General features: G+C 43.5%; 1 protein-coding gene and 1 long non-coding RNA gene across 9 annotated transcripts in view; one reads left to right on the forward strand and one right to left on the reverse strand.

The window, feature by feature from the left end:
- Positions 1-27,596, forward strand: LOC123590939. Its single transcript, XR_006709044.1, has 3 exons — positions 1-49; positions 21,687-21,839; positions 27,484-27,596. It is a non-coding gene; the product is annotated as an uncharacterized LOC123590939 (long non-coding RNA).
- Positions 12,204-27,724, reverse strand: part of SEPHS1 (selenophosphate synthetase 1) — a 31,523-nt gene continuing 16,002 nt past the window's right edge. For 6 of the 8 annotated variants that reach the window (XM_045464608.1, XM_045464615.1, XM_045464607.1 and 3 more), the window contains exons 7-9: positions 25,517-25,616; positions 16,080-16,292; positions 12,204-14,158 (exon numbers count right to left, since the gene is read on the reverse strand). In XM_045464608.1, the coding sequence (XP_045320564.1) occupies positions 13,944-14,158; positions 16,080-16,292; positions 25,517-25,616 (528 nt within the window). In that variant the 3' untranslated portion in view covers positions 12,204-13,943. The remainder of the gene's footprint in view (positions 14,159-16,079; positions 16,293-25,516; positions 25,617-27,724) is intronic. The other 2 variants (XM_045464612.1, XM_045464613.1) reach the window with 1 other exon arrangement.

Raw genomic sequence — 27,724 nt, forward strand, 5'->3', positions numbered from 1 at the left:
ACCTGAGTCAAAACCAAGAGCCAGACGTTCAACTGACTGAGCCACCCAGGTACACCAACATGTTATCATTTCTTAAGTGATGTCTTTTTTTTTTTTTTTCAACGTTTATTTATTTTTGGGACAGAGAGAGACAGAGCATGAACAGGGGAGGGTCAGAGAGAGAGGGAGACACAGAATCGGAAACAGGCTCCAGGCTCTGAGCCATCAGCCCAGAGCCTGACGTGGGGCTCGAACTCCCGGACCGCGAGATCGTGACCTGGCTGAAGTCGGACGCTTAACCGACTGCGCCACCCAGGCGCCCCAAGTGATGTCTTTATATAATGTGGTGAATCTGCCATACTGTGGGAGAAAAGCAGGTCAGGACTCAGAATTATTAGCTGTGGCCTGTTTCCTCTCAGGTAGGGAGGAGAAAGCATCCAGAGCAAGGCTTGCCCGTTGGCCTTTATCTTTGGGTTCTCTATTCTTTTTCCATGATTCCTTCTTACCAAGACTCCCAAATTTTTTAGGTTAACAGAAATGTCTTTGGCTTTCCCTCATTAGCTCTTAACCTTATCCCCCACAAATTGATCATCACATGGCTGGAACCTGACCCTGAAATCGTCGATTAGATTGCCAAGAGTTTTCAGGAGAGGCACTTATGTTTATCATAGTTTAAAATGAAGTATCTGGCCTTTGGCAGGTACAGGAAAGAGAATCTCTATCTTTCTGCTTCTGAGAAAAACTATCGGAATGGGCATTGGTGAATAGGTGTCTCCTTACTGCCCTCGCCTGGAGGACAGTGGGCACTGCTAGGAGGAGGAACATGGAAATTAAGTTCACCAAAACACAGATTATTTACAGGTCTAGACCTTTACCTTCACAGGCCCTGAAAGTTACTGGCTTTCCTAACCATTGGGAAATACAATGAGGTGACTGTATCTACACCTGTAGTTTTAATGGTCTCCCAAAATACCTTCGTTTTAAAAGTGTGTGAAATTCCCTGCCCTACCCTAAGGCATTCACAATAGGGGTGGCTCAGTTGGTTGGGCATAGGCCTTTGGCTCAGGTCATGATCTCGTGGTTTGTGAGTTTGAGCCCCCGCATCGGGCTCTATGCTAACAGCTTAGAGCCTGGAGCCTGCTTCGGATTCTGTGACTCCATTTCTCTGCCCCTCCCCATTCATGCTCTGTATCTCCTTCAGATATAAACATTAAAAACATTTTTTTAAAAGGCATTCACAACAGATGCGTTTAAAGTTTATGGTTGTTGGGGCGCCTGAGGGGCTCAGTGGGTTAAGCATCCGACTGCAGATCAGGTCATGATCTCACGGTCCATGAGTTCGAGCCCCGTGTTGGGCTCTGTGCTGACAGTTCGGAGACTGGAGCCTGCTTCGGATTCTGTGTCTCCCTCTCTCTCTGCCCCTCCCCTACTCGTACTTCGTATCTCTCTCTCTCTCTCTCAAAAATAAGTAAACATTAAAAAAAATAAAGTTTATGGTTGTTAAAAGAGATGAAGGAAATCCTTGAATATTTCCACTTGTTATCTGCCTTTTTTAAAATTAGAGGATGCTGGGTTTAAAATTTTTCATTTAAGATCCCATGGGGAATTAAACAATAATTTCTCCTTAAGTAAAGAGGTAATTTGATGAATGTTACTAGTTTTTAAAAATAGCAGTTCGGGGGTACCTGGGTGGCTCAGTTGGTTAAGTCTCCAACTCTTGATTTTGGCTCAGGTCGTGATCTCACTGTTTGTGGGCTTGAGCCCTGCATTGGGTTCTACACTAGCAGCACAGAGCCTGCTTGGGATTCTTTTTCTCTCTCTCTCTCTCTGACCCTCCTCCCCCCTCCCCTCAAAATAAATAAGTAAACTTTAAAAAACAGCAATTTGGATTATTTGGAAATTCCCTAAGTAGGCATCTTTAACAGTTGTGTTATTAAAATAAAAATATCTTGGAATGATTGAAATGGAACATTAATGGAGCACAAACATTATCACAAGAATAATTTCTTTCTCCCTCAGCATTAGGCATTTATTCATTTCTTGTTAAAGTTAGAATTTTGAAGATTATTTCAGAATTATCTTTTTCCCTCCCCTTCAAACAATGTGCCTGGTTTACTCAAACATTGAAAGTAAACTTAAAGACAAATGTTGAGACACAACGATTTTCAAAACCACCTAAGGAATAGTTTCCTCCAAATGTATAAGAAGTTAAAATGATTTTTAATAATAGCCAGAGTGGAACAGCTGAGAAAAAATAGTCTGACCTGAGAACCTTGAATTAAATTGTTCAAGGGTTGTGCACACTTACAACAATTCCATTATATGAATGAGAAATTGCAATCAATCCCAGATTCAAAATGCCATTCCTTCTGAGAATAGATGATCGTGGCCAGTGGTTTAGTAGCAAGTTTTAAAGTTCATCAGATGCATTCGTGCACCAAACAGAAGCCAGTTCATTGGCCATCCGCCTGCAAATCCGCCCATACTCAGTTTTCCCGGCTACAGTAGGGCAGTCCAGCACTCCAGCAAAAGCCAGCTCTCCCCTTGTGCCCTAACTCCCATCTCCTGTCTTGACAATTCCAGAACCTTGTTCCAGCGATTCTCCTCCCCCTCTCCACCTTGTTGAGTCTCCCGCCGTCCCCCCTCCCATCAGCAGATGCCCATGCCACTATTTCCCTAGATTACAAAGCTCCCTCGTAAGTCCAACTTCTTCCAATTCCCACCCATCCATTTCTCCATTCTTTTTGCAGCAAAACTTGAAAAAATTGTATAAATTCACTGTCTCTGGTTTTTCTGCTCTCATTTTCTTTGGAAGCCCATCCATCTTTTACCCTCCTCATTCCACTGAAACTGCTCTTCTCAAGTTGGCCAGTGATCGCCATGTGGGGCATTCACCAGTTGATCCTTATCTGGAAGCTTCTTAGACCCCCAAGCATCATTGGACCCAGTGAGACACTGACACGACATCACTCCCTGCTCCTTCTCAGCCTCCTTTGCTGGCTCACTCTCATACCCAGGCTCCTTTTGGCATCTCTCTTCTATACACATGGGTTTCCTCAGTAATCTCCAGTCTCCTGACTGTAAGCTCCTTCTGTAAACTGACAATCCACAGATATATATCTCTGGCCTGGACCCTTTAGCAAATTCCAGACTTTGTATCCAACTGCCTGCTTTCACATCATCACCACGATTTCTTCCTTTCTTTCTTTCTTTCTTTCTTTCTTTCTTTCTTTCTTTCTTTCTTTCTTTCTTTCTTTCTTTCTTCCTTCCTTCCTTCCTTCCTTCCTTCCTTCCTTCCTTCTGTGTTTATTTATTCATTTTGAGAGAGAGAACATGTGAGTGGAGGAGAGGCAGAGAGAGAGAGAGAATCCCAAAAGGTTCTGCGCTGTCAGTGCAGAGCCCGACACCAGGCTCAAACTCACAAACTGTGACATCATGACCTGAGCTGAAATCAAGAGTTGGTCGCTTAGCCCACTGAGCCACCCAGGCGCCCCATCACCAGAATTTCTAACAGACATTTCAAGACAGAATTCCTGACCTACCACCCCTCCCAAATCATGGCTCCCCCACCACCAAAATAAAAAATGTATGTCTATATCCTAATCCCTGGAAAGGGTACATGTGATCTTGTTTGGAAAAAGGGTCTTTACAGATATGATTAAGGAACTCGGGATGAATTCATCTTGGATTATTTGAGTGAGCCCTAAACCCAGGGAAAGATCTTTACAGGTGACTGAGCATCTCACTACCCCTACTTCTATCCTGTTGAGAAGCACTGATCTCTGGTATTTTGTGGTGAAGGCAGACTAGAGAGGAAGGAAACAAGAAAAAATTACACACACACACACACACACACACCACACACACACACACACCTTACTCATTTCCATTCCTTTAGACCTGAATTGCAATTTCAGAATCTGTCCCATAGAGATCTCTTATGAAAATTGAAGAAAAACAGGATAAAAATATTTTTTAAGATAAAGATATTTCTAAGAGCACAAATATAAATAAACTGTTGCTGGAGTTGTAAGTCAAACTTTCTATAAATCACTTGCACACGAAGAGAAGCACATTTTCTCCAAGTCCGTTTCTGATGTCAGCCATAATTAAAAACAAGTCTGAAGATTAGCCACGGTGTGCGGTCAGAGATTTGTGATCTTTCAGCACGAACTAGAATCTCCAAGATATGTACGCATAAATCCAGCAGAAGAGGAAAGGACAAAATTATCACTTATGGGATTGTGTGGATTGAGGAACGTCAAGAGGACGGCAGGGGGCGGGGGTAAATTATCTAGCAGGAAATAAGGATAAATCAGTCAACAAAGCTTTGCATACTTCTTGAGCACCTCGTCTGTGCAGGGCTGTCTACAAAGTACAGAGGAAAATAGAGAGCGTACAGCAACGTTTCCTGTTAGCAAAAGGTTCACAGTCCAGTTGGAGAAGAAGACAGGAAGTACCTAGCAAGGGCTCACCAATCCGCACAGGGATTTCTCCACGGGGAGTGTGTGCAGCCGCAGCCAGAGGAGGAGAGAGGCAGGAAGCAGACCCCGCAGGGGGAAACAGAGTTTCTCTTGTGATGCCAAATTGCCCCGGAATGAAGAAAGAAAGGGGCCTGTCAGGCCTACTGGAAAATCTTGGCCTTTGATGGTGCTTTGTGTATGTACCATCTTGGCATTAATCATGTTCATATACATATTTAGCTAAGTATATATAATCAATAAGTACCTATATGCAGACATGGTCTAATGTTTTGTGATCGAACAGAGTCCATACGTATTGTAGAAAAATTGAAAATAGAGAAGGCATTTTTAGAAACTAAAATTCTCTCTCTCACATGGGGCACCTGGGTGCTCAGTCCGTTGAGCATCTGACTCCTGGTTCGTGAGATTGAGCCCCACATCAGACTCTACTCTGACAGCAGGAAGCCTACTTGGGATTCTCTGTCTCTCTCTCAGAATAAAGAAATAAACTTCAAAAAATAATTAATAAACTTTAAAAAATAATTAATAATCAAATAAATAAAATTGGTCCCTATTCCTGCTTTCCAGGAGAAAACTTGTGTTAAAATTCCATGTATTTTTCTCCATTCACATATAGTTGGCATATATGCATATGTATATATTCCACAAAATCGGTATCTTTTTTCACCTTCTATGATAGTGTAAGCATTTTGCCATCGATAAATATTCTCCAAAACCATGATTTCCTGGGATGTAGAGTTACAGATTATTTTTTCTCCCCATTTTATTGAGGTATAATTGACAAATAAAATTATATATATGTAAAGTGTACAATGGGATTTGATATACATATACGTTGTGAAACGATGGCCATGCTCGAGTTAACATAGCATCACTTCACATAGTTATCTTTTTTTTTAGAGATTTCATAAAAACATTTTTTTTCCTAATGTTTATTTTGAGAATAGAGAGAAAAAGTTCCAGGCAGGGAGGGGCAGAGAGAGAGGGAGACAAAGAATCCAAAGCAGGCTCCCGGCTCTGAGCTGTCAGCACAGAACCCAACGTAGGGCTCGAATTCACGAACCAGGAGATCATGACCTGAGTCAAAGTCGGACACTCAACCAACTGAGCCACCCAGGTGCCCCAAGATTTCATTTTTAATTAATCTCTACATCCATCATGAGGCTCAAACTCATGACCCCAAGATCAAGAGTTGTCTGCTCTACCGACTGAGCCAGCCGGGCACCCTCACGTAGTTATCTTTGTATGTATGTGTGTGTGGTGACATGTCGACTCTCTCAGCAAATTTCAAGTATACATTTTTATTAATATAGTCACTGTGCTATATGTTAAATACCCGGAACCTATTTATCCTCCAAACAGAAGTCGGTACCCTTTGGGGCACTCGGGTGGCTCAGCTGATTGCCCTGGGTGGCTCAGGTCATGATGTCACGGTTTGTGAGTTCGAGCCCCGTGTCGGGCTCTGTGCTGTCAGCTCAGAGCCTGGATTCTGTGTCTCCCTCTGTCTCTGCCCCTCCCCGGCTTGTGCTCTCTGTCTTGTCTGTCTGTCTCTCAAAAATAAAAGCTAAGAAAAAAAATTAAAAAAAAAAAAAGAGAAGTTGGTACCCTTTGACCAATATCCGCCAATTTCCCTTACTTCTAGCCCCTGGCAACCACCATTCTACTCTCTGGAGTTATTACTGATAATTCTCGAAATTTTTATTGTGTTTTTCAACCATTTAACAGTAATCATGAACACTGATAAGAAAGCCCTGGACTCTATCCATTTTTAAATTCTTGCCAACTATGTAAGTTAAAAAAAAAACCCAAATTCATACTGTCTTAACTTCATATTGTCTTCCTATTGTTTTTATATATACACTGGTATTACCATTTCTGTGATTCGCCTATAGATTTCTGTATTGGGGTAGATTAAGCTAAACCGTAGGAACAAGTCAATCCTGAAATCTTAGTGGTGCAACAAGATAGAGTTTGCTTCTCAATCACGTCACCATTAATGTGAGTCAGCAACTATTGTTTGCACAGCCATTCAGGGGTCCCCACATCTGCTCTGTGGCTTCCACCCAGAACCTGGCCCCTTGAGGCACCAGTGAGAGGCAAGTGACCATGATGGTGGCCCCAGACAATTGGAGAGATTGGTGCCAGTTCCGCTCGGAGAACCAGGAGTCAAGTTGAAGGGTAAAACAGTGACTCCGGAAGCTTGTGGGCCAAAGGGAACTACCATAACCCCAGGGAAGGAAGGATCCCTGAGGGTTGGGTCATGTCCAGAATTTCCCTGCTGTTTTACGATTCAGATACGTGGGGATTGGATGTTTCTCTAAAATTACTGCCTGAAATCTGCTAGCTTTCCTTGTACGACCAGAAAGCAAATTATGCCACAGTTGTCCTGGAGGCCCGGGATACAGGGCTTGGCAACCAGTGCCTGTACATCTTCCTCCCTGCTGGCCCCACTTGGCAGACCCACGTAGCAATTTTTTTTTTTAAGTTTTTACTTATTTATTTTGAGACCAAGAGAGAGCGGGGAACGGGAAGAGAGAGAGAATCGCAAGCCGACTCTGCACTGTCAGCACAAAGCCCGATGCGGGGCTCTAACTTCACGAACCGTGGGATCATGACCTGAGCCAAAACCAAGAGTCAGACGCTTCCCAGACTGAGCCACCCAGGCACCCCAGCAGTTCTTGTTAATAGATTTGAAAAGTACTGTGTTTGAAGGGTGCCTGGGTGGCTTGGATGGTTAAGTGTCCGACTTCGGCTAGGTCATGATCCTGAGGTTCGTGAGTTCAAGCCCTGCATTTGGCTCTGTGCTGACAGCTCAGAGCCGGGAGCGTGCTTCTGATTCTGTGTCTCCCTCTGCCGGTGCCCTGCTTGCACTCTGTCTCTCTGTCAAAAATAAATAAACATTAACAAAATACTTAAAAAAAATCTTCAAATCTTAGCTAGAGTATGGATGTACAACATCTAGGTTTTCAACATTCCAAAGATTAGCATTCAACAAAACTCAAGGTGAAGGGACTGGAGACAATTAGAAATATCTTCGGGGCACCTGGGTGGTTCAGTCGGTTAAGTGTCTGACTTTGGCGCAGGTCATGATTTCCCAGTTCATGGGTTCGAGCCCCTCATTGGGCTCTGTGCTGATAGCTCAGAGCCTGAAGCCTGCTTCGGATTCTGTGTCTCCCTCTCTGCCCTTCCCCCGCAGTCTCTCTCTCAGTCTCTCTCTCAGTCTCTCTCTGTCTCTCAAAAATAAATAAATGTTAAAAAAAAAAAAGAAATATCTCCGATATTTATCTATAGTTCAGTGACAGCCGTACAATGGAAAACTATATCAGAGTTAAGATGAATGGGATATTTCTGTGATATATGATAGGAAATTTTGACCAAGACATATTAAGAAAAAACACATTGCATAAGTGTGTGTGTGTGTGTGTGTGTATATATATATATATATATATATATATATATATATATATATTTGTTTTTAATAATAAATTATATTTGTTATTAAAAACAAATATAAATAAATATATTTATTTTTTAAAAGCTCCACCTCTCATTTGGCGTTTCTCTTTAGTTTTGCTCACCTCTGTTATTTGTATACTCTGGAAGTTCTTTCACACTATAAAAACTGCCATGGGTGGCTCAGTTGGTTAGGCATTGGACTCTTGAGTTTGGCTCAGGTCATGGTCTCATGGTTCAGGAGATCGAGCCCTGCATCGGGCTCTGCACTGACATGGTGGAGCTTGCTTGGGATTCTCTCTCTCTCTTCCTCTCTCTCTGCCCCTCCCCCGCTCACGCTCTCCCTCTCTTTCAAAAAAAATAAATAAACATTAAAAAAAAAAAAAAACCTGCCATGAGAATGCATGGCTACATGCAAAGCACTCTGATCACTTGAAATCTTGTGATCATCTGTGGATGTCCCCACCTGCCACTTGATAGTGTCACAATGGCTGCTATTTATTTCTGAGTAGTTCCACCAAAACGACAAACGCATATTCGTGTATATGTGATATACACACATATGGATGTGTGCATAGGTCATACATGGAGAGAAAGCAACTTAATATCAACAACTTAATATTTCTAGAAGTATCCATTGTACTAGTTCTTTAACTTTTCTGTTTAAAAGTTTTCAACATAAAAAGTTAGGGAACAGAAATAAATGTCACCTGGATTTTAAGCACCCCATGACTTAATGTAAGTGGATTTACCAGACGGATTTGACTGGCAAAGGTGGATGGTGGCTACTTAATTTTGTTCTAATCTTAGCGGTTTTATTCTACTTAATTTTATTCTAAGGTTAGTGGTCTTATTCTATTCTTTGAGAAGTCCTTTATAGATGTTTATCTGAGTCCTTTGTATTATTATTATTTTTTAATGTTTATTTATTTTTGAGAGAGAGAGACAGAATGCGAGTGGGGGAGGGGCAGAGAGAGAGGGAGACACAGAATCTGAAGCAGGCTCCAGGCTCTGAGCTGTCAGCACAGAGCCTGATGCAGGGATTGAACCCACGAAACATGAGATCGATGACCTGATCTGAAGATGGGCGCTTAACTGACTAAGCCACCCAGGTGCCCCTTAATGTTTATTTATTTTGGGGGGAGGGCACAAGCAGAGGAGGGGCAAAGAGAGAGGGAGACAGAGAATCCCAAGCAGGCTCTGCACTACCAGTGTGGAGCTCGATGCAGGGCTCGAACTCACGACTGAGAGAGAGGGAGACACAGAATCTGAAGCAGACTCCAGGCTCTGAGCTGACAGCTCTAACCCATGAACCGAGAGATCATGACCTGAGCCAAAGTCGGATGCTCAACTGACTGAGCCACCCAGGTGCCCCTCTAGCCTTTTGTTTAAAAAATAAAAACATGGGGCGCCTGGGTGGCGCAGTCAGTTAAGCGTCCGACTTCAGCCGGGTCACGATCTCGCGGTCCGTGAGTTCGAGCCCCGCGTCGGGCTCTGGGCTGATGGCTCAGAGCCTGGAGCCTGCTTCCGATTCTGTGTCTCCCTCTCTCTCTGCCCCTCCCCCGTTCATGCTCTGTCTCTCTCTGTCCCAAAAATAAATAAACGTTGAAAAAAAAAATTAAAAAAAATAAAAATAAAAACAGGAGGGCACATGGATGGACCTGGAGGGTATTATGCTAAGTGAAGTCAGAGAAAGACATACCATATGATTTCATTTCTATGTGGAATCTAAAACAAAGAACAGCAGCAGACCCATAAATACGGAGAACTGACAGTTGCCAGAGGGGAGAGGGGTGGGGGGAAGAGGGTTGGGAGTTACAAGCTTCCGGTTACGGAAAGGGTTGGACACAGGGGTGAAACATACAGCACGTGGAACACAGTCGGTGGTGTTGTGTTGTCTGGTGGCAGATGTGGTGAGTGTAGCGTGAGCAGCACAGTGGGGTTCGACTACTAGAATTGTCTTACTTGTCAAAATGGACCAAAGCAGGGCCATGTTCTAGACATCAGTTTTATACAATTCTCCTTTAAGAACTAGGCCAAATATAAGACTTGATAATTCACTTACGGTTTCCTAGCTCTCCATCAACTTCTATGTGCACGTGCTTGCATTCCTGAAACTCTTCAGCAACCAGATCACTGGTGGAGTGAATTTTCTAGTTCCTTCCACAAAGTTGCGATGGGCTCGATTGGATGCAGTCCTCCCACGCATGAAGCCCCCTCCACAGGCAACAAACAGGGCTGGGCAGGACCATCCGAAACCACTGAAAACATCAACTGTGAATCCAGAGTTGGAGATCAAATATTTAAGAAGTTAAATAGAGGAAATACAGGAAACCCTGCAGAGAAAAGGTCCAAGATCTACGCACCCAATGTTTACTGACCTGCTGAAAGCCACTGGCCAGCTTGGATTCTAGCAACTCTTGAACACATCTAGACACCCACGAGCACCCTGTCCTACCGACGGTTTCACTCGATGAAGGCCAAGCGAAACCACGGTTCACTTCGTTGAACCATGTTTAGGTTTAAGACAAGGAGACTGAACCAACCAGAGGCAAAGTGATATTCCCATGCTCCATTTTTGAGAGTTTTTTCAATCTGTTGGTTTTCCATGTGGACCCCGGGATGTTTAAAAATTGCATTGCTTATGGGGCACGTGGGTGGCTCTCTCAGTTGAGCGTCTGATATTGGCCCAAATCATGATCCCCACGGCTTGGGAGTTCAAGCCCCACGTCAGGCTGTGTGCGGACAGCTCGGAGCCTGGAGCCTGCTTCGGATTCTGTCTCCGTCTCTCTCTGCCCCTTCCCTGCTCACTCTCTCTCTCTCAAAAACAAACACTAAAAAATTTTTTCAAATCGCATCACTCATATGCAGGTATTTAATGAGAAAAGCTACAAATTACTGTTGAAACTAAGTTATATGGTCTATGTAACCACGACTTCATCTAGAGAAAGGGTGCTGAGTGTGGGAAGTGAAAAACTCAAGGCGGTACATCAATCTCTCTCTGTCTACACACACACACACACACACACACACGCACACACAAGACATTTAAGTATCTGAAGCATCATTATCTATGCTTGCTTTATTACTTCTGAAAATAAAAAAAAAAGTATAGTATCATATAGCTATTCTGGTCTCTCTTTACAGAGCAAGACTGTAAAACTTAGAATTCCGATAGAACTCTTTTAAAGGCAACACTAAATTCAGACGGAAACTGCAGTCTCATACATCTAAAATCAGAACAACTTAAAACACTCGCGTTTATTCATCATAAGGCATGCAGAACTTGGAGACTACAATATACTAAGTGATTTAAAAAACATTCAGCCAGAAAGTACATATTGCTTACACAATATTTCAGTTTCTCCTCCTGGACAGAATTACAGTAAATGTTTCAACACAGCCTGTGCAAACAACAAGCGAGGCTTTGATATTCCTTGGCAAGTGACGCCTGTCGCCTCGAGGAGTAACTGACCTCACCAGGGCCCAGCCTCTCCAGGCTGTATGAAAAAATTCTGTGTATTTTCACAAGCTGTATTTTTGGATGCAACTGCACCGTAGGATTTAAAGAAAATAAATCACTGCACCAAGATCAGTGTGAAGTTTTAAAGTGCTACCAGGAAGCCAAATTATTGTCTGCGTGTTAACTATTCACCAAATTTGAAGGTATTTACACAGATTTTGCTAAGCCAAATATTCAATCACTTGATCCTTCAAGGAAATTTCAAAACACTTGGGTTGGTTTGGGTTTTGCTGGCCCCAGATGGCAATAATCAGAGTGGGCATAATTTGGGAGAAAAATTCCTTTAAAAGCATATTGTGAAAGCAGCTCCTTCCTTCCTTCCTTTCTCCTCTCCCGGCCCTCTGCGACACCCCTTTACATCTAACCTGCCTGCACTCGGCCACTTGGGGTGCCTGTTACAGATTCCCTAGTCCACCAGAATCCGGATTCTGCCGGTCAGGGGCAGGGCGTGTGACAAGCATCCCCAAGTGATCTTAAAGCAGGTCATCTGGAATGTTCTCTGGGAAACCCCACCTTTTACCAGTCCTTCCTCCTCGAGATCACGTGAATTACACGGACCTCCTTGTCCCCAGCATTTTTTCTAAACGTGAATCTTCACGAAGATCTCCTCAGGTGCATAATCCGCTTAGCTCGCTTCCTCTCAGTAGGCCCACCACCAAGGAAATCATCAGCATTCAAGGCATGATCAACATTAAAAAGAATTCAGATTTAGTCATCACTGGTGGTGTCAAAAAAAAAAAAAAAAAAAAAAGCTCAACAGCATGTTCACCTTACTCAGAGGTTTCCAACACATTTTATTTTGCAGACCACTGGTTTGTAGCTTTTGGGGACCAACATCTGTATAAATGCCTACAAAACGTCCCATCAATGTCAGTTCCGGAGCGGCCCCTGGGGTCCCGCACACCCGCACGTATGGCTTGAGTTCCAGTCACGCCCGCGCAGCGGCCGCCCTCTGGCTCCTGGTGGAGGGCGCATCCGCGGTGAGGCCTCTTCCGGGGGCGTCCTCTCCCGAGGGCTGGTTTCCTTTGGCAAGAGGAGGGTCTGTTCTCACGGCTTTGGTGCCTGCAAGCAGGAGGCATTCAGAAACTCGCAGGGACGGGGGTGCTTTATTCTCTTAGGCAGACACTTGAGCCACCGGAGCACTCGTGTGCTTAATGACAGCGATCCCCTCCTTACTGTTTGGTGGGTTAAGACAGAAGGAAGCCTCTGTTTTTAAGTAACACAGAGAAACACCTTTGTGGATCGCCTATTTGTTCTAGAACTACAAAATTTAATTCAAGAAAATATAGGTCCCGTGAAAGACTTAAAAGTTTTATAAAACTAAAATCTAGTTTTCCCCGATAAATTGTACTTTTAGCCAAAACCCTCCCAACGCTTCTAAAATAATACTAAAGGGGGCATCTGATTATACAAGAGCATTAAAAAAAAAATTAAATATTTATTTGAATAACAAGTTTAAGTTCGAGCTGCGATGTTGGCAATGCAGATTTTTAACACAGATCACAAAAAGCGTGCACAAAAATGGACTGGCACCAAGGACAAAATAATGCTGAGAATTAGGCTAAATAACTGCTGATTTTAAGAAAACAAGAGGCCTGAATCACTATACAAAATATAAAATGTATTAAACACTACCATCCACAGAACAGTCTTTATTATGGATTATATTTAAAAATTATTTGTGTAGTTACTTATATATTGAATTGTAAATGAGTATTATACACGAACCCCCTTTCGGGGGGCAATTCCTTGTTGCACTATAGAACATCTAGTTACATCGCAAAAAGTATCCTTTTTTGCTGTCAATAAAAGAAAACAGTTAATGGTATTACTGCAAATATTAGGAAGGCTACAAAAAAAGAAATTAGATTTCTTTCTTGTCTTCAAAGTGCTTTCCATGCAGAGTTCAGCACTTGCCTCGTTTAACTGAATGCGCTATTGGGAAAATGTCCTGGGTCAAAGAGATGTTCTCGAATGAGGACACCGGGCTTTACAAAGGAAAGACTGGAAGGAATCACGTGACCCTCTCACTACCGGGCTACCGTTGTGTCACTTACCAATTCCATCTTTCCAGAATCCCATTCAAGACACTTTAAAAAAAAGACCAGACCGGGAACGATAAATACACACAAAATGAAAAGACACCAACTGCTATCTGACCCCACGACTGGTAATGTCTGTGCTACGTGAAAGCACCTTTAAAAAGAGCCTATGCGGCAAGAGATAAGTGTCTAAAGATTCAAAATGAATCAACAGTATTGGATAACAATATAATTCTCAACTCAGAAGCTGCCTCAAGATTAGGTGCATCTTCAGTTAATGTAACAGGAAAAAAAGGCAATGGATTTTATTTTATTAATTGCATCCACTCACAAATCGACCTAAGGTCACCAGATGTGTAGACACAATGAGATTTTTGTTGTTGTTTATAGTCTTTAATTGAAATGATGAAAAAGGAAATAGATCTATTTAAAAACAAAACCAAATAGCTAGTTGGGTCTAGATTAAGAGGTGGCCCCCGGGGTGGGGTTCACGTTCTGAGTGGCCACCTGTGGTGCGACTTCGATGATCCGGGGCTTGTCTATGATTCTGGCTGTGCGGTTGCCCTTCTCTACGATCCCAATAATCCATGCTTGGTGACCTTCCCCGTATTTGGGAGACTTTATCTCTGCACAGAATCGAGCAGCTTGCTCTCTCGGTAAACAGATTAGGAGGCCTCCTGGCAAAGGGAAAAAAAGAAAATTATCGTCAGCTGGGATTCCTGGTGAGCAGTTTCTCTGCTACGGTCTTTCCACCTCGCTTCCGCCCAGATGGCCGTTCGGCCAACAACTCTTTTCTGTCTCTACAAGAGCTGCCCTTTCCAGTCAATTGAGAATCCCACAGATTAAACTGCAGAGCAATTAGCGACTTCTTGGTAAACTACTATGTTAAAAAGCACACAACAAATTTTATTTAAACAATGAAAATGAGCTAGGTGTGACTCATTTAACAGGAATAAGGTGTCTAAGGCCTCAATAACATACATGGGAGCTACTTTTTTTTGCTTCACTGAAAGAAATACTTAAAACCGAAAGAGAACTTTTCCTTTTTGACTTATCTACGTGGATTCCTCATTTTATAAAAAGGGTTTTTTTATATACTTTTTTTTTTAACTTAAAACTTAAAATCATGAAGAGGTGTAGGCCTCAGAGTATCTGGCTCTGTCCTCTTCAAAACAGAAAAAACATAAAATATGTTACAAAAACCTTCACTAAATATAGGTCAGTAGCTCAGACAGAAAATTTTATGTATTTGTAAGTGGAACTAACACAACCAGTAAAAATATGTATCTATACTTTTGCAAAAAAGTAAAAACTTCTCAATTTTGAATGAAGGAAACAAACGGAATTTGCCGGTAATATTAATTCACTCAACATTTATTCCAGGCCCACCAGGTGGCATCAGTGGCCCACCGGGTGGCAGGCACCGTTCTGGGCAGACATTGAACAGTTCAGTTGTCCTCTTGGAATTTTTTTCTAGAAAGCGGATTTAAGTTTTTTGTTGTTTTTTTAAGGACAGGAAATTGAAGGGTCCTCTACAGAGGCTGTGGGAGGCCTACCAGCGAATTGCAAGCCCTCTTACAGAGCGGACTTGGGGCAGGGCTTTGGGGTCCTTGTCTCTGGCCGCACCCCAGAATCCTCTGGGCTAATCAGGCTTCCTGGGGGTCAGGTCTAACCACTGGTATTTTTTTGTTTTTTAAGTTTTTTAAGTTTTTGTTTATTTTGAGAAAGAGAGAGAGGAGCCAACAGAGGGAAATGGGGTGGGGGGGAGAGGGAGGGAGGGAGAGAGGGAGAGGGAGAGAGGGAGAGGGGGAGAGGGAGAGAGAGAGAGAGGGAGAGGGAGAGGGAGAGAGGGAGAGGGGGAGAGGGAGGGAGAGAGGGAGGGAGGGAGGGAGAGAGAGAGAGAGAGAGAGAGAGAGAGAGAGAGAATGAATCTCAAGCAGGCTCCACACTGTCAGTGCAGAGGCTGATGTGGGGCTCAAACCCATGAATTGTAGATCACGACCTGAGCCAAAACCGAGTCAGATGCTTAACTGAACACCCCCGGGACCCGTACACATGGGTATTTTTAAATCCCCAGATGATCTGACCCTGTTGTCAGAGTACCTCCTGAGTTAGCAAGAAAATAGAAATAACAAAAGCCGAAAAAAGAGGATATATGGGGATGAAAAGCAAGAGTCAAGTTAAGGGGCACTGTGGAGACACCATATACTATCTCATTCCCGAAACTGCAATTTTAGACTTTTTCTTCAAGGAAAAAAACATAACCTGTTCACTGTAACCTATAGGTATCACAGTTAATTCAAATGCTAAGTTTCCAATGAAAGCTGAATAATGACTCCTTTTCCCCATATTCTCCCTTCCTTCCATCCTGTCACCAAACAGAAACACTGAAATTTAACACTGCTCTCTATCACACACAGAATGGCAGGGCACCCGTGGGGCCTGAGAACATTCGTGCTAAGAAGGCCAAGGTTATCTACCAGCACTGACCTCACACAGTTTGGGGTCATGCTCAAGTACCCGGCTGCTTCCTTGTCACAGAAATTTCCATTAGCCTCACTAGCTTAGTCCTCAGATCTGGGCCCAGGATCCTTGTACCTGATGTCTCCGGGCAGGTCCCATGCATGAGGCCGAACATGTTTCCACAGGCCTTGCTCACGGCAGCCATCTTGGCCAGGACGGGAAGGTTGTGAATCACAAAGGACACCTCATTCCTCTGCTGCTTGGCCAGGTTCTGCGCGTGGCCCAAAATTCCAAAGCCCGTGATGTCAGTGGCAGCGTGGGCGTTGAACGTGTGCATGAGACCTGCAGCTAAGAGAGGACAGAGGGCCCATTTATTACCTGGTGAAATAAATGAAGACTGAGGAGAAAAAAAACCCACCTCATCTCAAAATTTTAAACAAACTTTGATCTCAAAATTCCTAATTCGTCAGGGCAATGACATACTGGGATAATGAAAAAGTAATTTGTCAAAAACACCCATTTTTTAAAAAATGCTTGTTTATTTTTGAAAGGGAGGGAGACGGAGAATCCGTAGCAGGCTCCAGGCTCTGAGCAGTCAGCACAGAGCCTGACACAGGGCTCGACCTCACAGACTGGGAGATCATGACCTGAGCCGAAGTCGGATGCTCAACCGACTGAGCCCCCGGGTGCCCCTGAGAGGTGATTTCTTATTCTACTTGAACCATTTAGAACTATCAGCAGCTTCAGTCTGCAGTAATTCTCCAGTGAACAAAAAAAGAATTGCTAGCTCGACAAAAGGTAAACCAGCCTACACCATCCTCAAGTCAACAAGACTTTTTAAGATGGACCTAAATTCAAGGCATTCTCACTCTAAGTGCGTTGCCTAAACTAAGGCTAATTTTTGAATTAAAAAAAAAAAACGTTTCAAAGTACTTATAGGTTTGGAGAAAAGTGAACAGAAAACACAGGAGTTTCCTATATACTCCCTGCCCCCCTTCTCTTATTAACATCTAGCCTTGGTGATACATTTGATACACGTGATGAGCTGTTACTGACACATTATTATTAACTGAAGTTCATTCACCTTGGGGCTCACTCTCGATGTTGTAGTGGATGTGTTCACACATGTATGACATGTATCCATCATCAGTATCACACAGAGTAGTTTCACTGCCCTAAAAATCCCGTGCTCCACCTGTTCATCCCACCCCTCCCCCCAGCTCCTGACAACCACTGCTCTTTTTACCGTCTCCATAGTTTTGCCTTTTCCAGAATGCTAGATTTGGAATCGTAAGAGTATCTGGTCTTTTCAGATGGTCTTCTCACTCAGAAATATGCTTTCGAGTTTCCACCATGCCTTTTATGGCTTGATAGCTCATTTTATATTTTAAAAATGTTTATTTATTTTGAGAGAGAGAGGGAGTATGAGCAGAGGAGGAGCAGAGGAGAGAGAATCCCAAGCAGGCTCCACGCTGTCAACACAAAGCCTCATGCGGGGCTCGATCCCACAAACCGTGAGATCATGACCTGAGCCGGAATCAAGAGTTGGATGCTCAACTGACTGAGTTGATTTTTATAAGATCTGTGTCTAGGTTCACTTCCTGCCTGTAAATGTCCAGCCGTTCCAGTATGTTCTGTTGAAAAGATAATCCTTTCTCCACTGAATTGTCCCTTCTCCTTTGTCAAAGATCAAACGATATACGTGTGGGCCCATTTCTGGCCTCTGCCTTCTGTCCCACTGATGTCCTCGTCCACCATTACCGGCATCACACTGCGGTGACCACTGTAATTACACTGTCTTGAAGCTGGGTGGTGTCAGTCCTCCAAATGCTCCCCTTCAGCACTGTGTCGGCTGTCCCCGGGGTCTTCTGCTCTTCCATCCAAACTCAGAATCGGTTTGTCAATATCCACAAAATAACTGGCTAGGATTACGAATGGGACTGCATTGCACTGAGTTCCATTCACACATCAAGTTGGGAAGGCCTGACACCTTGATGATACTGAGTCTTTCTATTTCTGTACCTGGAACACTTCTCCATTTCTTTGTATCTTCTTTGACTTCTGTCATCAGTTTTATAGTTTTCCTCATACACAGCGTGCACGTCCTTTGTTAGATTCATACTGAAGTAGTTCATTTGGGGGGGAGTAACTGACAGTCTAATTTTTAAAAGTTAAATGCTTCTCATGAAATGAAATGCACTCCATGTTTACAGGAGCACTCTGGAGCGAATGTGTTTTTTGGTACATTTTCTTTTTAGACAAAGATCTCTTTTACCTAAGCGCATTCGCAACAACAGAGGTGGAGAGAATTTCTAGTCCATCACGGTGGTTAAGCAACTAGGCATCCATTCTATTAACACGCCTGGGCAGGGCAGGGCAGGGCAGGGCAGGGCAGCAGGCAGCCAATGACATTTAATATAAGCAAAGACGTGCAGTTTAGCAGCTCTTCCCAGTGCCATCTTGGATGAGCTTAGAGGACACAGTGAACCCCAGTCAGTAATCAGGGTTCCATTTTTACTGATCACCATTTTGTCCCTGCACAGGGAATTACTGTTGCGAATTTTACTATGGGAATTTTAACGAATCACAAGGAACTCCTTCCTGTGCAGCCACCAAAACCCAGCTTCAACCACTACCACCTTTCTGCTGGGGTCTTACCTATTCCTGCCTACTCGTTGGGGGATATGGGTGGGGTGGGCAACTTTAAAGCAAACCCCAGTCATATTACCTCACCTGTAAACATTTCAGTATGTAATTCTAAAAGATTAAAAAAAAAGGGGGTGCCCGGGCTGGCTCAGTAGGCTACACGTTTCTGACTCCCGATTTCTGCTCAAGTCACAATCTCAGTTTGTGGGATTAAGCCCTGCACTGGGCTCTGCGCTGATAGCGTGGAGCCTGCTTGGGACCCTCTCAGGCCTTGCTCTGCCCTTCGCCTACTCATGCTCCCTCTCTCCCTCCCAAAAAAATAAATGTTAACAATTGTTTAAAAACATAAATAAAAGGTTTTAAAAAATTTAACTACAATACCATTATCATTCCAACACAATATTGCACGTTAACAGATTTCTCCTAAACCTCTCAATTTTTAAGAGTTTCCTCTTTTTCTCCCCCATGCCATTTGTTTGTTGTGGAGACAGAGTCACTTTTTCTGTGGAAGTTCCTGCATTCTGGATTTGGCCGTCTTCCCTGATGATGACAGGTTCTACCAAACTGGCAGCCAGGTCCAAGGCATGATGAGATTCAAGTTCAGTTTCTCTGATGGGGGGGTGGGGGGCATTTATCACCTCCCCATGAACCTTTCACCTAATGGTTTTTAGCAGCCACTGATGTTTGTTGAGGTTCGTTAAATCAAGGGTGCAGCAAAAATGGCAAATGTGTGATTCATTCTTCCAGCATTTATTAGAAGTGACTCTTCTAAAGAATTTAAAAAACAATTAATTTGGATTTCCCCAAATACCACCCGTATAAGAAAGGTAAAAGGTGTGACTGAATCCTTTATTTTCATAATGCATGGCTGGTGCTCCAGCAACTTCCAAAGGTGGACAAGAAGTGTCAACTCTCATTATGATTTCCTTGGTTTTCAGACGCTTGGTATGCTTCAGCTGGCTCCAGTCACTCTTCCTTTTGATACTCAAACTGCCCCCTTTCCAGTCTGACTGGGGGGTCAGCTCTTGCAGTTCTGGTGCAGTGACAGGACCCCATTAGCTGTTGGGGGCTCCATTACTTTCAGGCACAGGAGGTCCCAAGCTTCTCTTCTGCATTTCCTTTCCCAGAGTTGAAATCAGTCATTTGCCCAAGGAGTCCTGGCACTTTTTCATGGGAAATGTTAATTTTCAGATCACAATCTGGGCACTAGGAGTTCATTACTATTGGGTTATCACTGCTCCTAGGCCTTTTCAATTGGCTTGGAAATAAGTATTTTTAGGGGAAAAAAAACATCCTGAGTTCATACTGTTAATTCCAAAGTAAAGATTATAGTTTATTTTTAATGTTTATTTATTTTGAGAGAGAGAGAGAGAGAGAACACGAACTAGTGGGGGAGGGGCCGAGAAAGAGGGAGAGAGAATCCCAAGCAGGATCTGCGCTGTCAGCACAGAGCCTGACACGGGGCTCGAACTCACCAACTGTGAGATCATGACCTGAGCCCAATCAAGTTGAACGCTTAACTGACTGAGCCACCAGGTGCCCCAAGATTACAGTTTGGAACTCTGCTTCTTTGGTCTTATTTCTTTTTATTCTTAAAATTTGTTCCCAACTATACTTACTTATTTTATCATACTATACCAATATTTTCATCAACACAAACCCACTGAATACAATGACATATCTTTGTGGGTTTTTGTCCTGAGGCTGTACATTGAAAATACCAGGCTCAGAGTGATTTGAAATAATTCTTCCCCATGCGGTTTTGCGACTCCTGAACTTGATATATATTAGGCAATTTTTTTTCAATGTTTTTAATGTTTGTTTATCTTTGAGAGAGAGACAGAGCGTGAGTGGGGGAGGGGCAGAGAGAGACACACACACACACACACACACACACACACACACACACACACAGAATCCGAAGGAGGATCCAGGCTCCGAGCTGTCAGCACAGAGCCCGATGCGGGGCTCAAACCCACGAACTGTGAGATCATGACCTGAGCCGAAGCTGGACGCCCAACTGACTGAGCCACCCAGGCGCTCCTCTATCAGGCAAGTCAAAAAAAGAGGTAGCTTCCAAGAATAAAGACCTTTCAGTGCTTTTAGTGGCTGTACAGTATTCCATGGTAAGCACACAGACTACATCACTCAGTAACCTACTGATGGACATTTGGGTTGTTTCCTCCATTTGAAATTGCAAACGGGCTTCAACGAATAATAGCCTCGCACACACATCATTCCACAGGTCACAGAGGCAAGACCACGGAGTCAAAATAAATGTACATGTAATTTTGCTAGATATGACCAAATGCTCCTCCATAAGCTTCTGCCATATTGTATTCCTCCCAACAATGTACAAAAAGTAAGGACTGGGAATCTTAAATGCTCAAATACAAGCAAACTGAAAAAGCATACAAATAAAAATCTGTAAAAATCACTTTCTTACTGTTTAATGACTTAATTTGAAGGACCAAAAAAGAAAAAAGAAAAAAGGAGAAAGACTCCTTAAACAGTTTGACACATGAACAGAGAAACACAAATGAAAAGTCTTGGTCGTAAGTGAGGAGAGCAACTGAGGACAAAGAATTAAATAATTACAATTTGATTTTGGAATAGAGCCAAAGAAATATTCCTGGAACACAGACAACTAACTATGGAAAAATTTGACCCCCCCACTCCCCGCAAATTCACGAGTGGGCAAAAGGTAAATTAGTTATGTTATATTTCTGGTAGATCATCCAAGGCATTAAAAATTATGTGTTCTATGATGAGATAATGTGGGAAAAAAAGAATTCGGTAATGTTAAGTAAATAAAAACACATTCCAAATACAAGTAAAATGTATGACAACCACTAGTTGAAAACATGAACAATAAAACAACAGTAAACCACCAACCAATGATAGAAAAAAACCCTGCAAGAAAACATAAATATATTAACAGAAGCTGTCTTGGGTGGTGGGACCAGGGACGATGTTTCTTCTCTCCTTTTTTCATTTTCTAAAAACTTCTATAATGAGCACATCATTTTTTTATAGTAAAAAATACATATAAAATAAATGGAAAAATATATTACAGAAAAAATTTAAATGTGGCAGGTCATTATAAACCGTGGCGTACAAGCACCCTCAGAAGCTACGAGCACCATCTAGAAACGCTGAGGCAGCACTGACCTCTTACACGTATGGACCAGAAGCCCGGGCCGAGGAAGTTCTCTGCAGGAACCCGAATGCCCACTAGCAGCAGTCAGGGTAAGTCAGCAACAGAATGGACAATTGTACAGCGATGAAAATGAATTAAGTACAACTACATACACCAGGAATAACACTCAGGAGTGTTAAATGTGCACAGGACAGCAAGAAAAAGAGAACAGGTATGATTCAGTGAAGCAAAAAATTAAAAAACCCAACTAACTGCTTAAAGATACAAGTCTTCGTGATAAAAAGATTTTAAAATACATGAAGGGGTGCCTGGGTGGCTCAGTCCGTTGGGCACCTGACTCGATTTTGATCATGATCCCAGGGTTGTGGGATTTAGCCCTGAGATGGGCTCTGCACTGAGCATGAAGCCTGCTTAAGATTCTCTCTCCCTCTCTTGCTCTAAGATTAATAATAATAATAATAACAAAAGCAAAATACATGAGAATAAACATGGGACTCAGAGCAGGAGCTGCTCCTGCACAGGAATCTAGGAGCAGAGTGTGGGAGGGACACCTCTGGGCTTCCAAGACCACGTTGTTTCTCGTACGAGACGGTGGGCACATGGGTGTTGTTCTCTTAAGCCCTGCACATATTTCATAGAATTCTTTTGCATCAACTGGACATCTCATAAAATTTTTTTTAATGTTTATTTTTGAGAGAAAGCCTGTGTGTGTGTGTGTGAGTGTGTGTGTGAGAGTGCGCACACACGCGCATGAACGAAGTAGGGGCAGAGATCAGAGGGACAGAGAGGATGTGAAGCAGGCTCTGTGCTGACAGCTAAGAGCCTGATGTGGGGCTCAAACTCACTAACTGCGAGATCATGAACTGAGCCAAAGTCAGACGCTCAATCCACTGAGCCACCCAGGTGCCCCAACATCTCATAAAAAATTGTAATTTAAGGAAGGGGAGAATGGCAAATGTTGGAAAAAAATAATCTGTTTTCACAGTTTTGTAAATTAGATTATTTATTTATTTAAATGGTTATTTTTGAGAGAGAGAGAGAGGGAGGGGAGGAGGGAGGGAGAGAGAGGGAGAGAGAGAGAGAGAATGAGCAGGGAAGGGGCAGAGAGAGGGAGGGGGACAGGGGATCCAAAGGGGACTGTGAGCTGTCAGCACAGAGCCCAATGCAGGGCTCAGACTCACGAACTGCGAGCCAAAGTTGGATGTTCAACCAACTGAGCCACCCAGACGCCCCAAGCTTATCAATTTTTAAGACAGAGAGAAAGGGAGAGTGCGCCCATGCATGCGAGCTGGGGAGGGGCAGAGAGAGAATCCCAAGTGCGGGCTCCATTTCAGGAACCGTGAGATCATGACCTGGGCCGAAATCAAGAGTTGGACACTTAACTGGTTGAGCCACTCAGGCGCCCCATATTGTCACATTGTGAAGTGATTCAGAGTGTCGGAAAAGCTCTTTTAAGATCCCCTGGTCAGCCCTACCATTTCTTCTTTTTTCAATAACTGAAGAGTTCATTGGCTTAAGTATCATATCCGTTTGGTGCAGTCATCTGGGGGAAACTGAAGGATGGAGGGGAGAGGACAAAGAAAGTACGTTCAAATCCGTTTCTGACTGCTTGCTCAGGGAACTCGGAAGAACCGAATGAAGAGTGACTTTTGTAAGGAAAAGGTTTTTGAATTTCATCTTCAAAGTTCCCGGACAGGACGCCCCACAACCCACGTCCTTACAGCATGCAATTAATGAGGAGAAAGAACACCGGTATTTCCAGAAAAAAACCGTATAAATTTCCTTCACTGCCTTACGTTGATGGAATTTGTGGTACTGGAGAAAAAGCAATTTTGGAGACAGACAGATTTGGGTTTGAGAACAGCATCTGCCTGTACTTACGTACTTCCTTTCGGCCAAAGGGGAGAAACAGGATCCAATTCACAGAATTATGAAAAGGAAAATATCCACGAAGTACCAAAAAGAAAGCTAGCAGGTGGCAAAGTTAGCTCATTCGATGTGACGAGTGCCCACAGTGTGCCCCGCGCTCTTCTCCGCGCTGCGGACACCACGGCAAACAAAACAAACAAAACTCTCTGCCCTCTTGGAGCTGACGTTCTAAATGCTGGTTTGCTTCCAAATCATCTGCACAGATGCTTTTCTAGAAACAGTTCCTCTGGCACATCAGAGGTTAGGACTTCAAAGACTCACGAGAAGAGCTTCCTTCTTAATTATGCAATATGCCTGGTGTTTGCTATCTGCATATGAAAGGCAGGAAAAGGGGAGAATACCATGCTTCAACCCTATGAGAAATAATTCCCTCAGCAAGCCTTGCTGCTTTCAGGAAGGAGAATTCTGCTTCTGGAACTTTCCTGGTTTATTTTATTAATTAATTTTTTTTTCTTTCTTTTTTTTTTTTTTTTTACCATTTATTTATTTTTGAGAGACAAAGAGAGACAAGAGACAGAGCATGAGCAGAAGGGGCAGAGAGAGAGAGAGAGAGAGAGAGAGAGAGAGAGAGAGACAGACAGACAGAATCCAAAGCAGGCTCCAGGCTCTGAGCTATCAGCACAGAGCCCGACACGGGGCTCGAACTCACAAACCATGACATCATGACCTGAGCCAAAGTCGGACACTTAACCAACTGAGCCACCCAGGTGCCCCTTTCCTATTTTATTTTAATCTGCTTTTAAAACTTAGTACCAAAACATTCACTCAATTACCATGCATAGAGACTGTGAAATAGCCTCAATTTCTTACTAAATTGTTCAGAAAGGAATAGACCATAATACTACAAGCATTACAAGCAGCAGTTTCAAATCCTAGGTCCCCACTGATTAGCTGTGTGACCCTGAATGAGTTAGTAGCTACCTTGTAAGGTTGTCCTGAAAATTAAACAGGAAAGTAGGTCAAGTTCCTGATACACAATAATTACTAAATAAATGGTAACCACTATTATTACATTTTATCAGTATTAGGAAGCTAGATGAGAAATAAAATGTAGAGAAAAAAATTATGACATGTCTATTCCTTTATACACACAAATGTGGGAATCAACAATGAGAACACCTCGAAATAATAATACTTTTTTTTTTTTTTTTTTTTTTAGAGAGCAAGAGTGCAAGCGTGAGCAGGGGAAAGGGGCAGCGGGAGAGACAGAGACAATCTTAAGCAGTCTCCATGCTCGGTGTGGAGCCAGACACGGGGCTTGACCCCACGACCCCGGGATCATGACCTGAGCCACAGTCAAGTCAGACACTCAACAGTGGGAGCCGCTCAGGCGCCCCACTAAGCCAAATACTTTCGAAAGTATGCTATATAAATTTCACTTCCATTTAATCGGGGCGCAGAGGAAGTCAATACTGCCCATAATCACAGAAATTTAGAACTAGAAGGAACAGAGAGAAAATATAACTTCAACTCTTCTCTGCGCCTGGCACCGCTGTCACTGTGGGGGGATCTAAGCAAGAGGGGGACAGAGGTGCTGGCAGGGCCACGGCACCCCGGACCCCAGGCGCACAGAGGAAAGTGTACTGGAGGAAAAGCTTTCGCGCCCTCACGCCCTCGTCCGATGCAATGTTTCGCCCAGTCCTCGGTCATCCGTTTTCTCGAATGCAAGTCACGTTTAAAATGCGTTTCTGTCAGGAACGCACAGAGTATCTGGATTCCTGCTACTGACCTATGACCCCAAACCAGGGACACACAGACGGGCCTGCAGTACTGGTCGAGACCGTACGTGGCCCACAGAGCCTACACTGTCTCCCTTCTGGCCGATCCCGCCCCTTACCTGTTCTGTTGAGCCTGGCCATGTTCATCATTGCCTCCTGGTATGCCAACTCGACATCTTCTTGGGTGACCACCAGCTTGATCTTATTCCATTTTTCAGGCTAATGACGGGAACAGAGGTTAGGAGGAAAGAGAGGGAAAAAATGTGATTAGTCTTCTAACCACTGAAGAAGAGTGTATTTTTCCCTTTGTCACCTTCTGGCGGTTTCCCTGACCTAAATTTGTACACAAAGGTAAGTTTTCCAACTTGCTCTCGTGACTAGTGTTTCAGGGGCCCCTTCAGACAGAGAATCGTGCGATCTTTTCTGTTCTCGACCCCCAACTGCCGTGGCCCAGGCCTGCAGCGTGCCGGCCACGGAAAACCAGCAGGATGCGCCACGCACGCACACAGTCCCAGGTGTCCCCTGCTTCTCCTCCCCACCTCCGCTAATAAGCTGATGGCTCACATTTTCATACAGCTACACTTTTACTGACTTCACCTAAACTCTGCATCAAGCCATCTGGGTGGACAAGACACTACGAAAACAGCTTCGGGGCACCTGGGTGGCTCCGTCAGTTCAGTGACCCACTCTGGGTTTTGGCTTAGGTCACGGTCTCACAGTTCTTGGGATCGAGCCGCATCAGGCTCTGCGCTGACAGCGTGGAGCCCGCTTGGGATTTTGTCTCCCTCTCTCTGCCCCTCCCCCATTCATGCTCACATGCTTGCCTGCTCTCTCTCTCTCTCTCAAAAATAAACTTAAAAAAAAAATAGAGAATTTGATTTCATGCACCCCAAGGACAGCGTTGGGTGACCACAGAGGAGATCACGAAGGTCAGGGGAAAAGAGGCTTCCTTTTTTCCACAGTCTGATTTCCAAAGAATCTAGCATCACGATGTGGGTTCATGACATACTACCATTACGCTCCGTTAGCGGCCATCATTCAGGCATTCGTTGTCTTTAATAATATCCAATGATCTGCCACCCAACACAGTAACTGAAGTCCATCCCTGCGATCCTCCCTTGGCCCACAGCTCCCTGTCCTCCCCCAGAGGTAACAACCTCATTCTCCTGCCACACAAAGTAGTGTTCTCATACACACAGGTGCCAGGACAATATACCCTTGGGTTGCTTCTGACCTTCGTGAAAGGGTATTAGGCTGCTACATGACCTTCACATCTTGCTTTTTTCAATTTTGCGCATTAAAAAAAGGACAGGTGGTGTCAGATTGGGCGTAGGGAGCAGGGTCCCAAACCCTTCATCTTTCAGGCTCCTTTGCCTCACCTACTACCAGTAACCTTGTTGAATTACTCAGACCTGGGTGGTCTTATGGAAAGTCGCTGTGGATTGCTGGCCTCTGATGGCTTTCCAATCCGATGTACAGGTGATCATACCTGATGGGAAACCTCCCCTCATCACAGGATGGAAGGGAAAAATAACGAAAGAATGTGGCTTAGAGATTTTCTGTACTCTGCTGTATTGAGCAAGATATACCTGGCTGATAAATAACATAAAATTATTATTCCTTTTCAACTGTTTCTCAGGAATGGTAGTTCAGAGGACAGTTACAGAAACGAAAAGCATCATGTTATGTGAGACTATGCCACAACGGGATTCATTTTTGAATTGTTATGGCAAGGAGAAAATCCTAAATGAAGTATGATTATAGCTCAGCGGAAAAGTGACTCAGAATAAATAACTTCATATTCTAGATGCTTCCTCCATGAGATAAATATTTATCAATATGTTATGAGTTACTGATTATGACTCATTATAACTCATTATAACTATATTTAGTTATAACTAAATATAACTCATTTATATAAAATAAATAAAACAACCAGAAACCTCAAGACTAAAATAATTTGTCAATAACTGTGCCCGTAGTTCTACCCCAAATACTACACTTTCTGTACACTCTCCTTTTTTTAGTGATGCTTAAGACACAAAAGATAAAGCATTTAATACGCGTAACTCTGTCTTTAACATAGGACGACGGACAGTTCCTAGAATTTCTGTAAGGATGTGGCTGATAAACACTTCCCGGCAGTGCGACTATTTCGAGAAAACAGAATGAAGACGTGTGGCAGATCTGCGATGTGTGCAAACATGTGCAAGGGGACGGGCTTACTTCCGGACGAGATGTGGTGCTCGCTCTGGACCAGACACACCTTCTCGAGAAGCGAACTCCGGTGCCAGACCAGGGAGATGCGCGACCGATCGGATGTGCGA

The sequence above is a fragment of the Leopardus geoffroyi genome, chromosome B4 (assembly GCF_018350155.1).
Source record: "Leopardus geoffroyi isolate Oge1 chromosome B4, O.geoffroyi_Oge1_pat1.0, whole genome shotgun sequence".
NCBI classification, from domain to species: Eukaryota; Metazoa; Chordata; class Mammalia; order Carnivora; family Felidae; genus Leopardus; species Leopardus geoffroyi.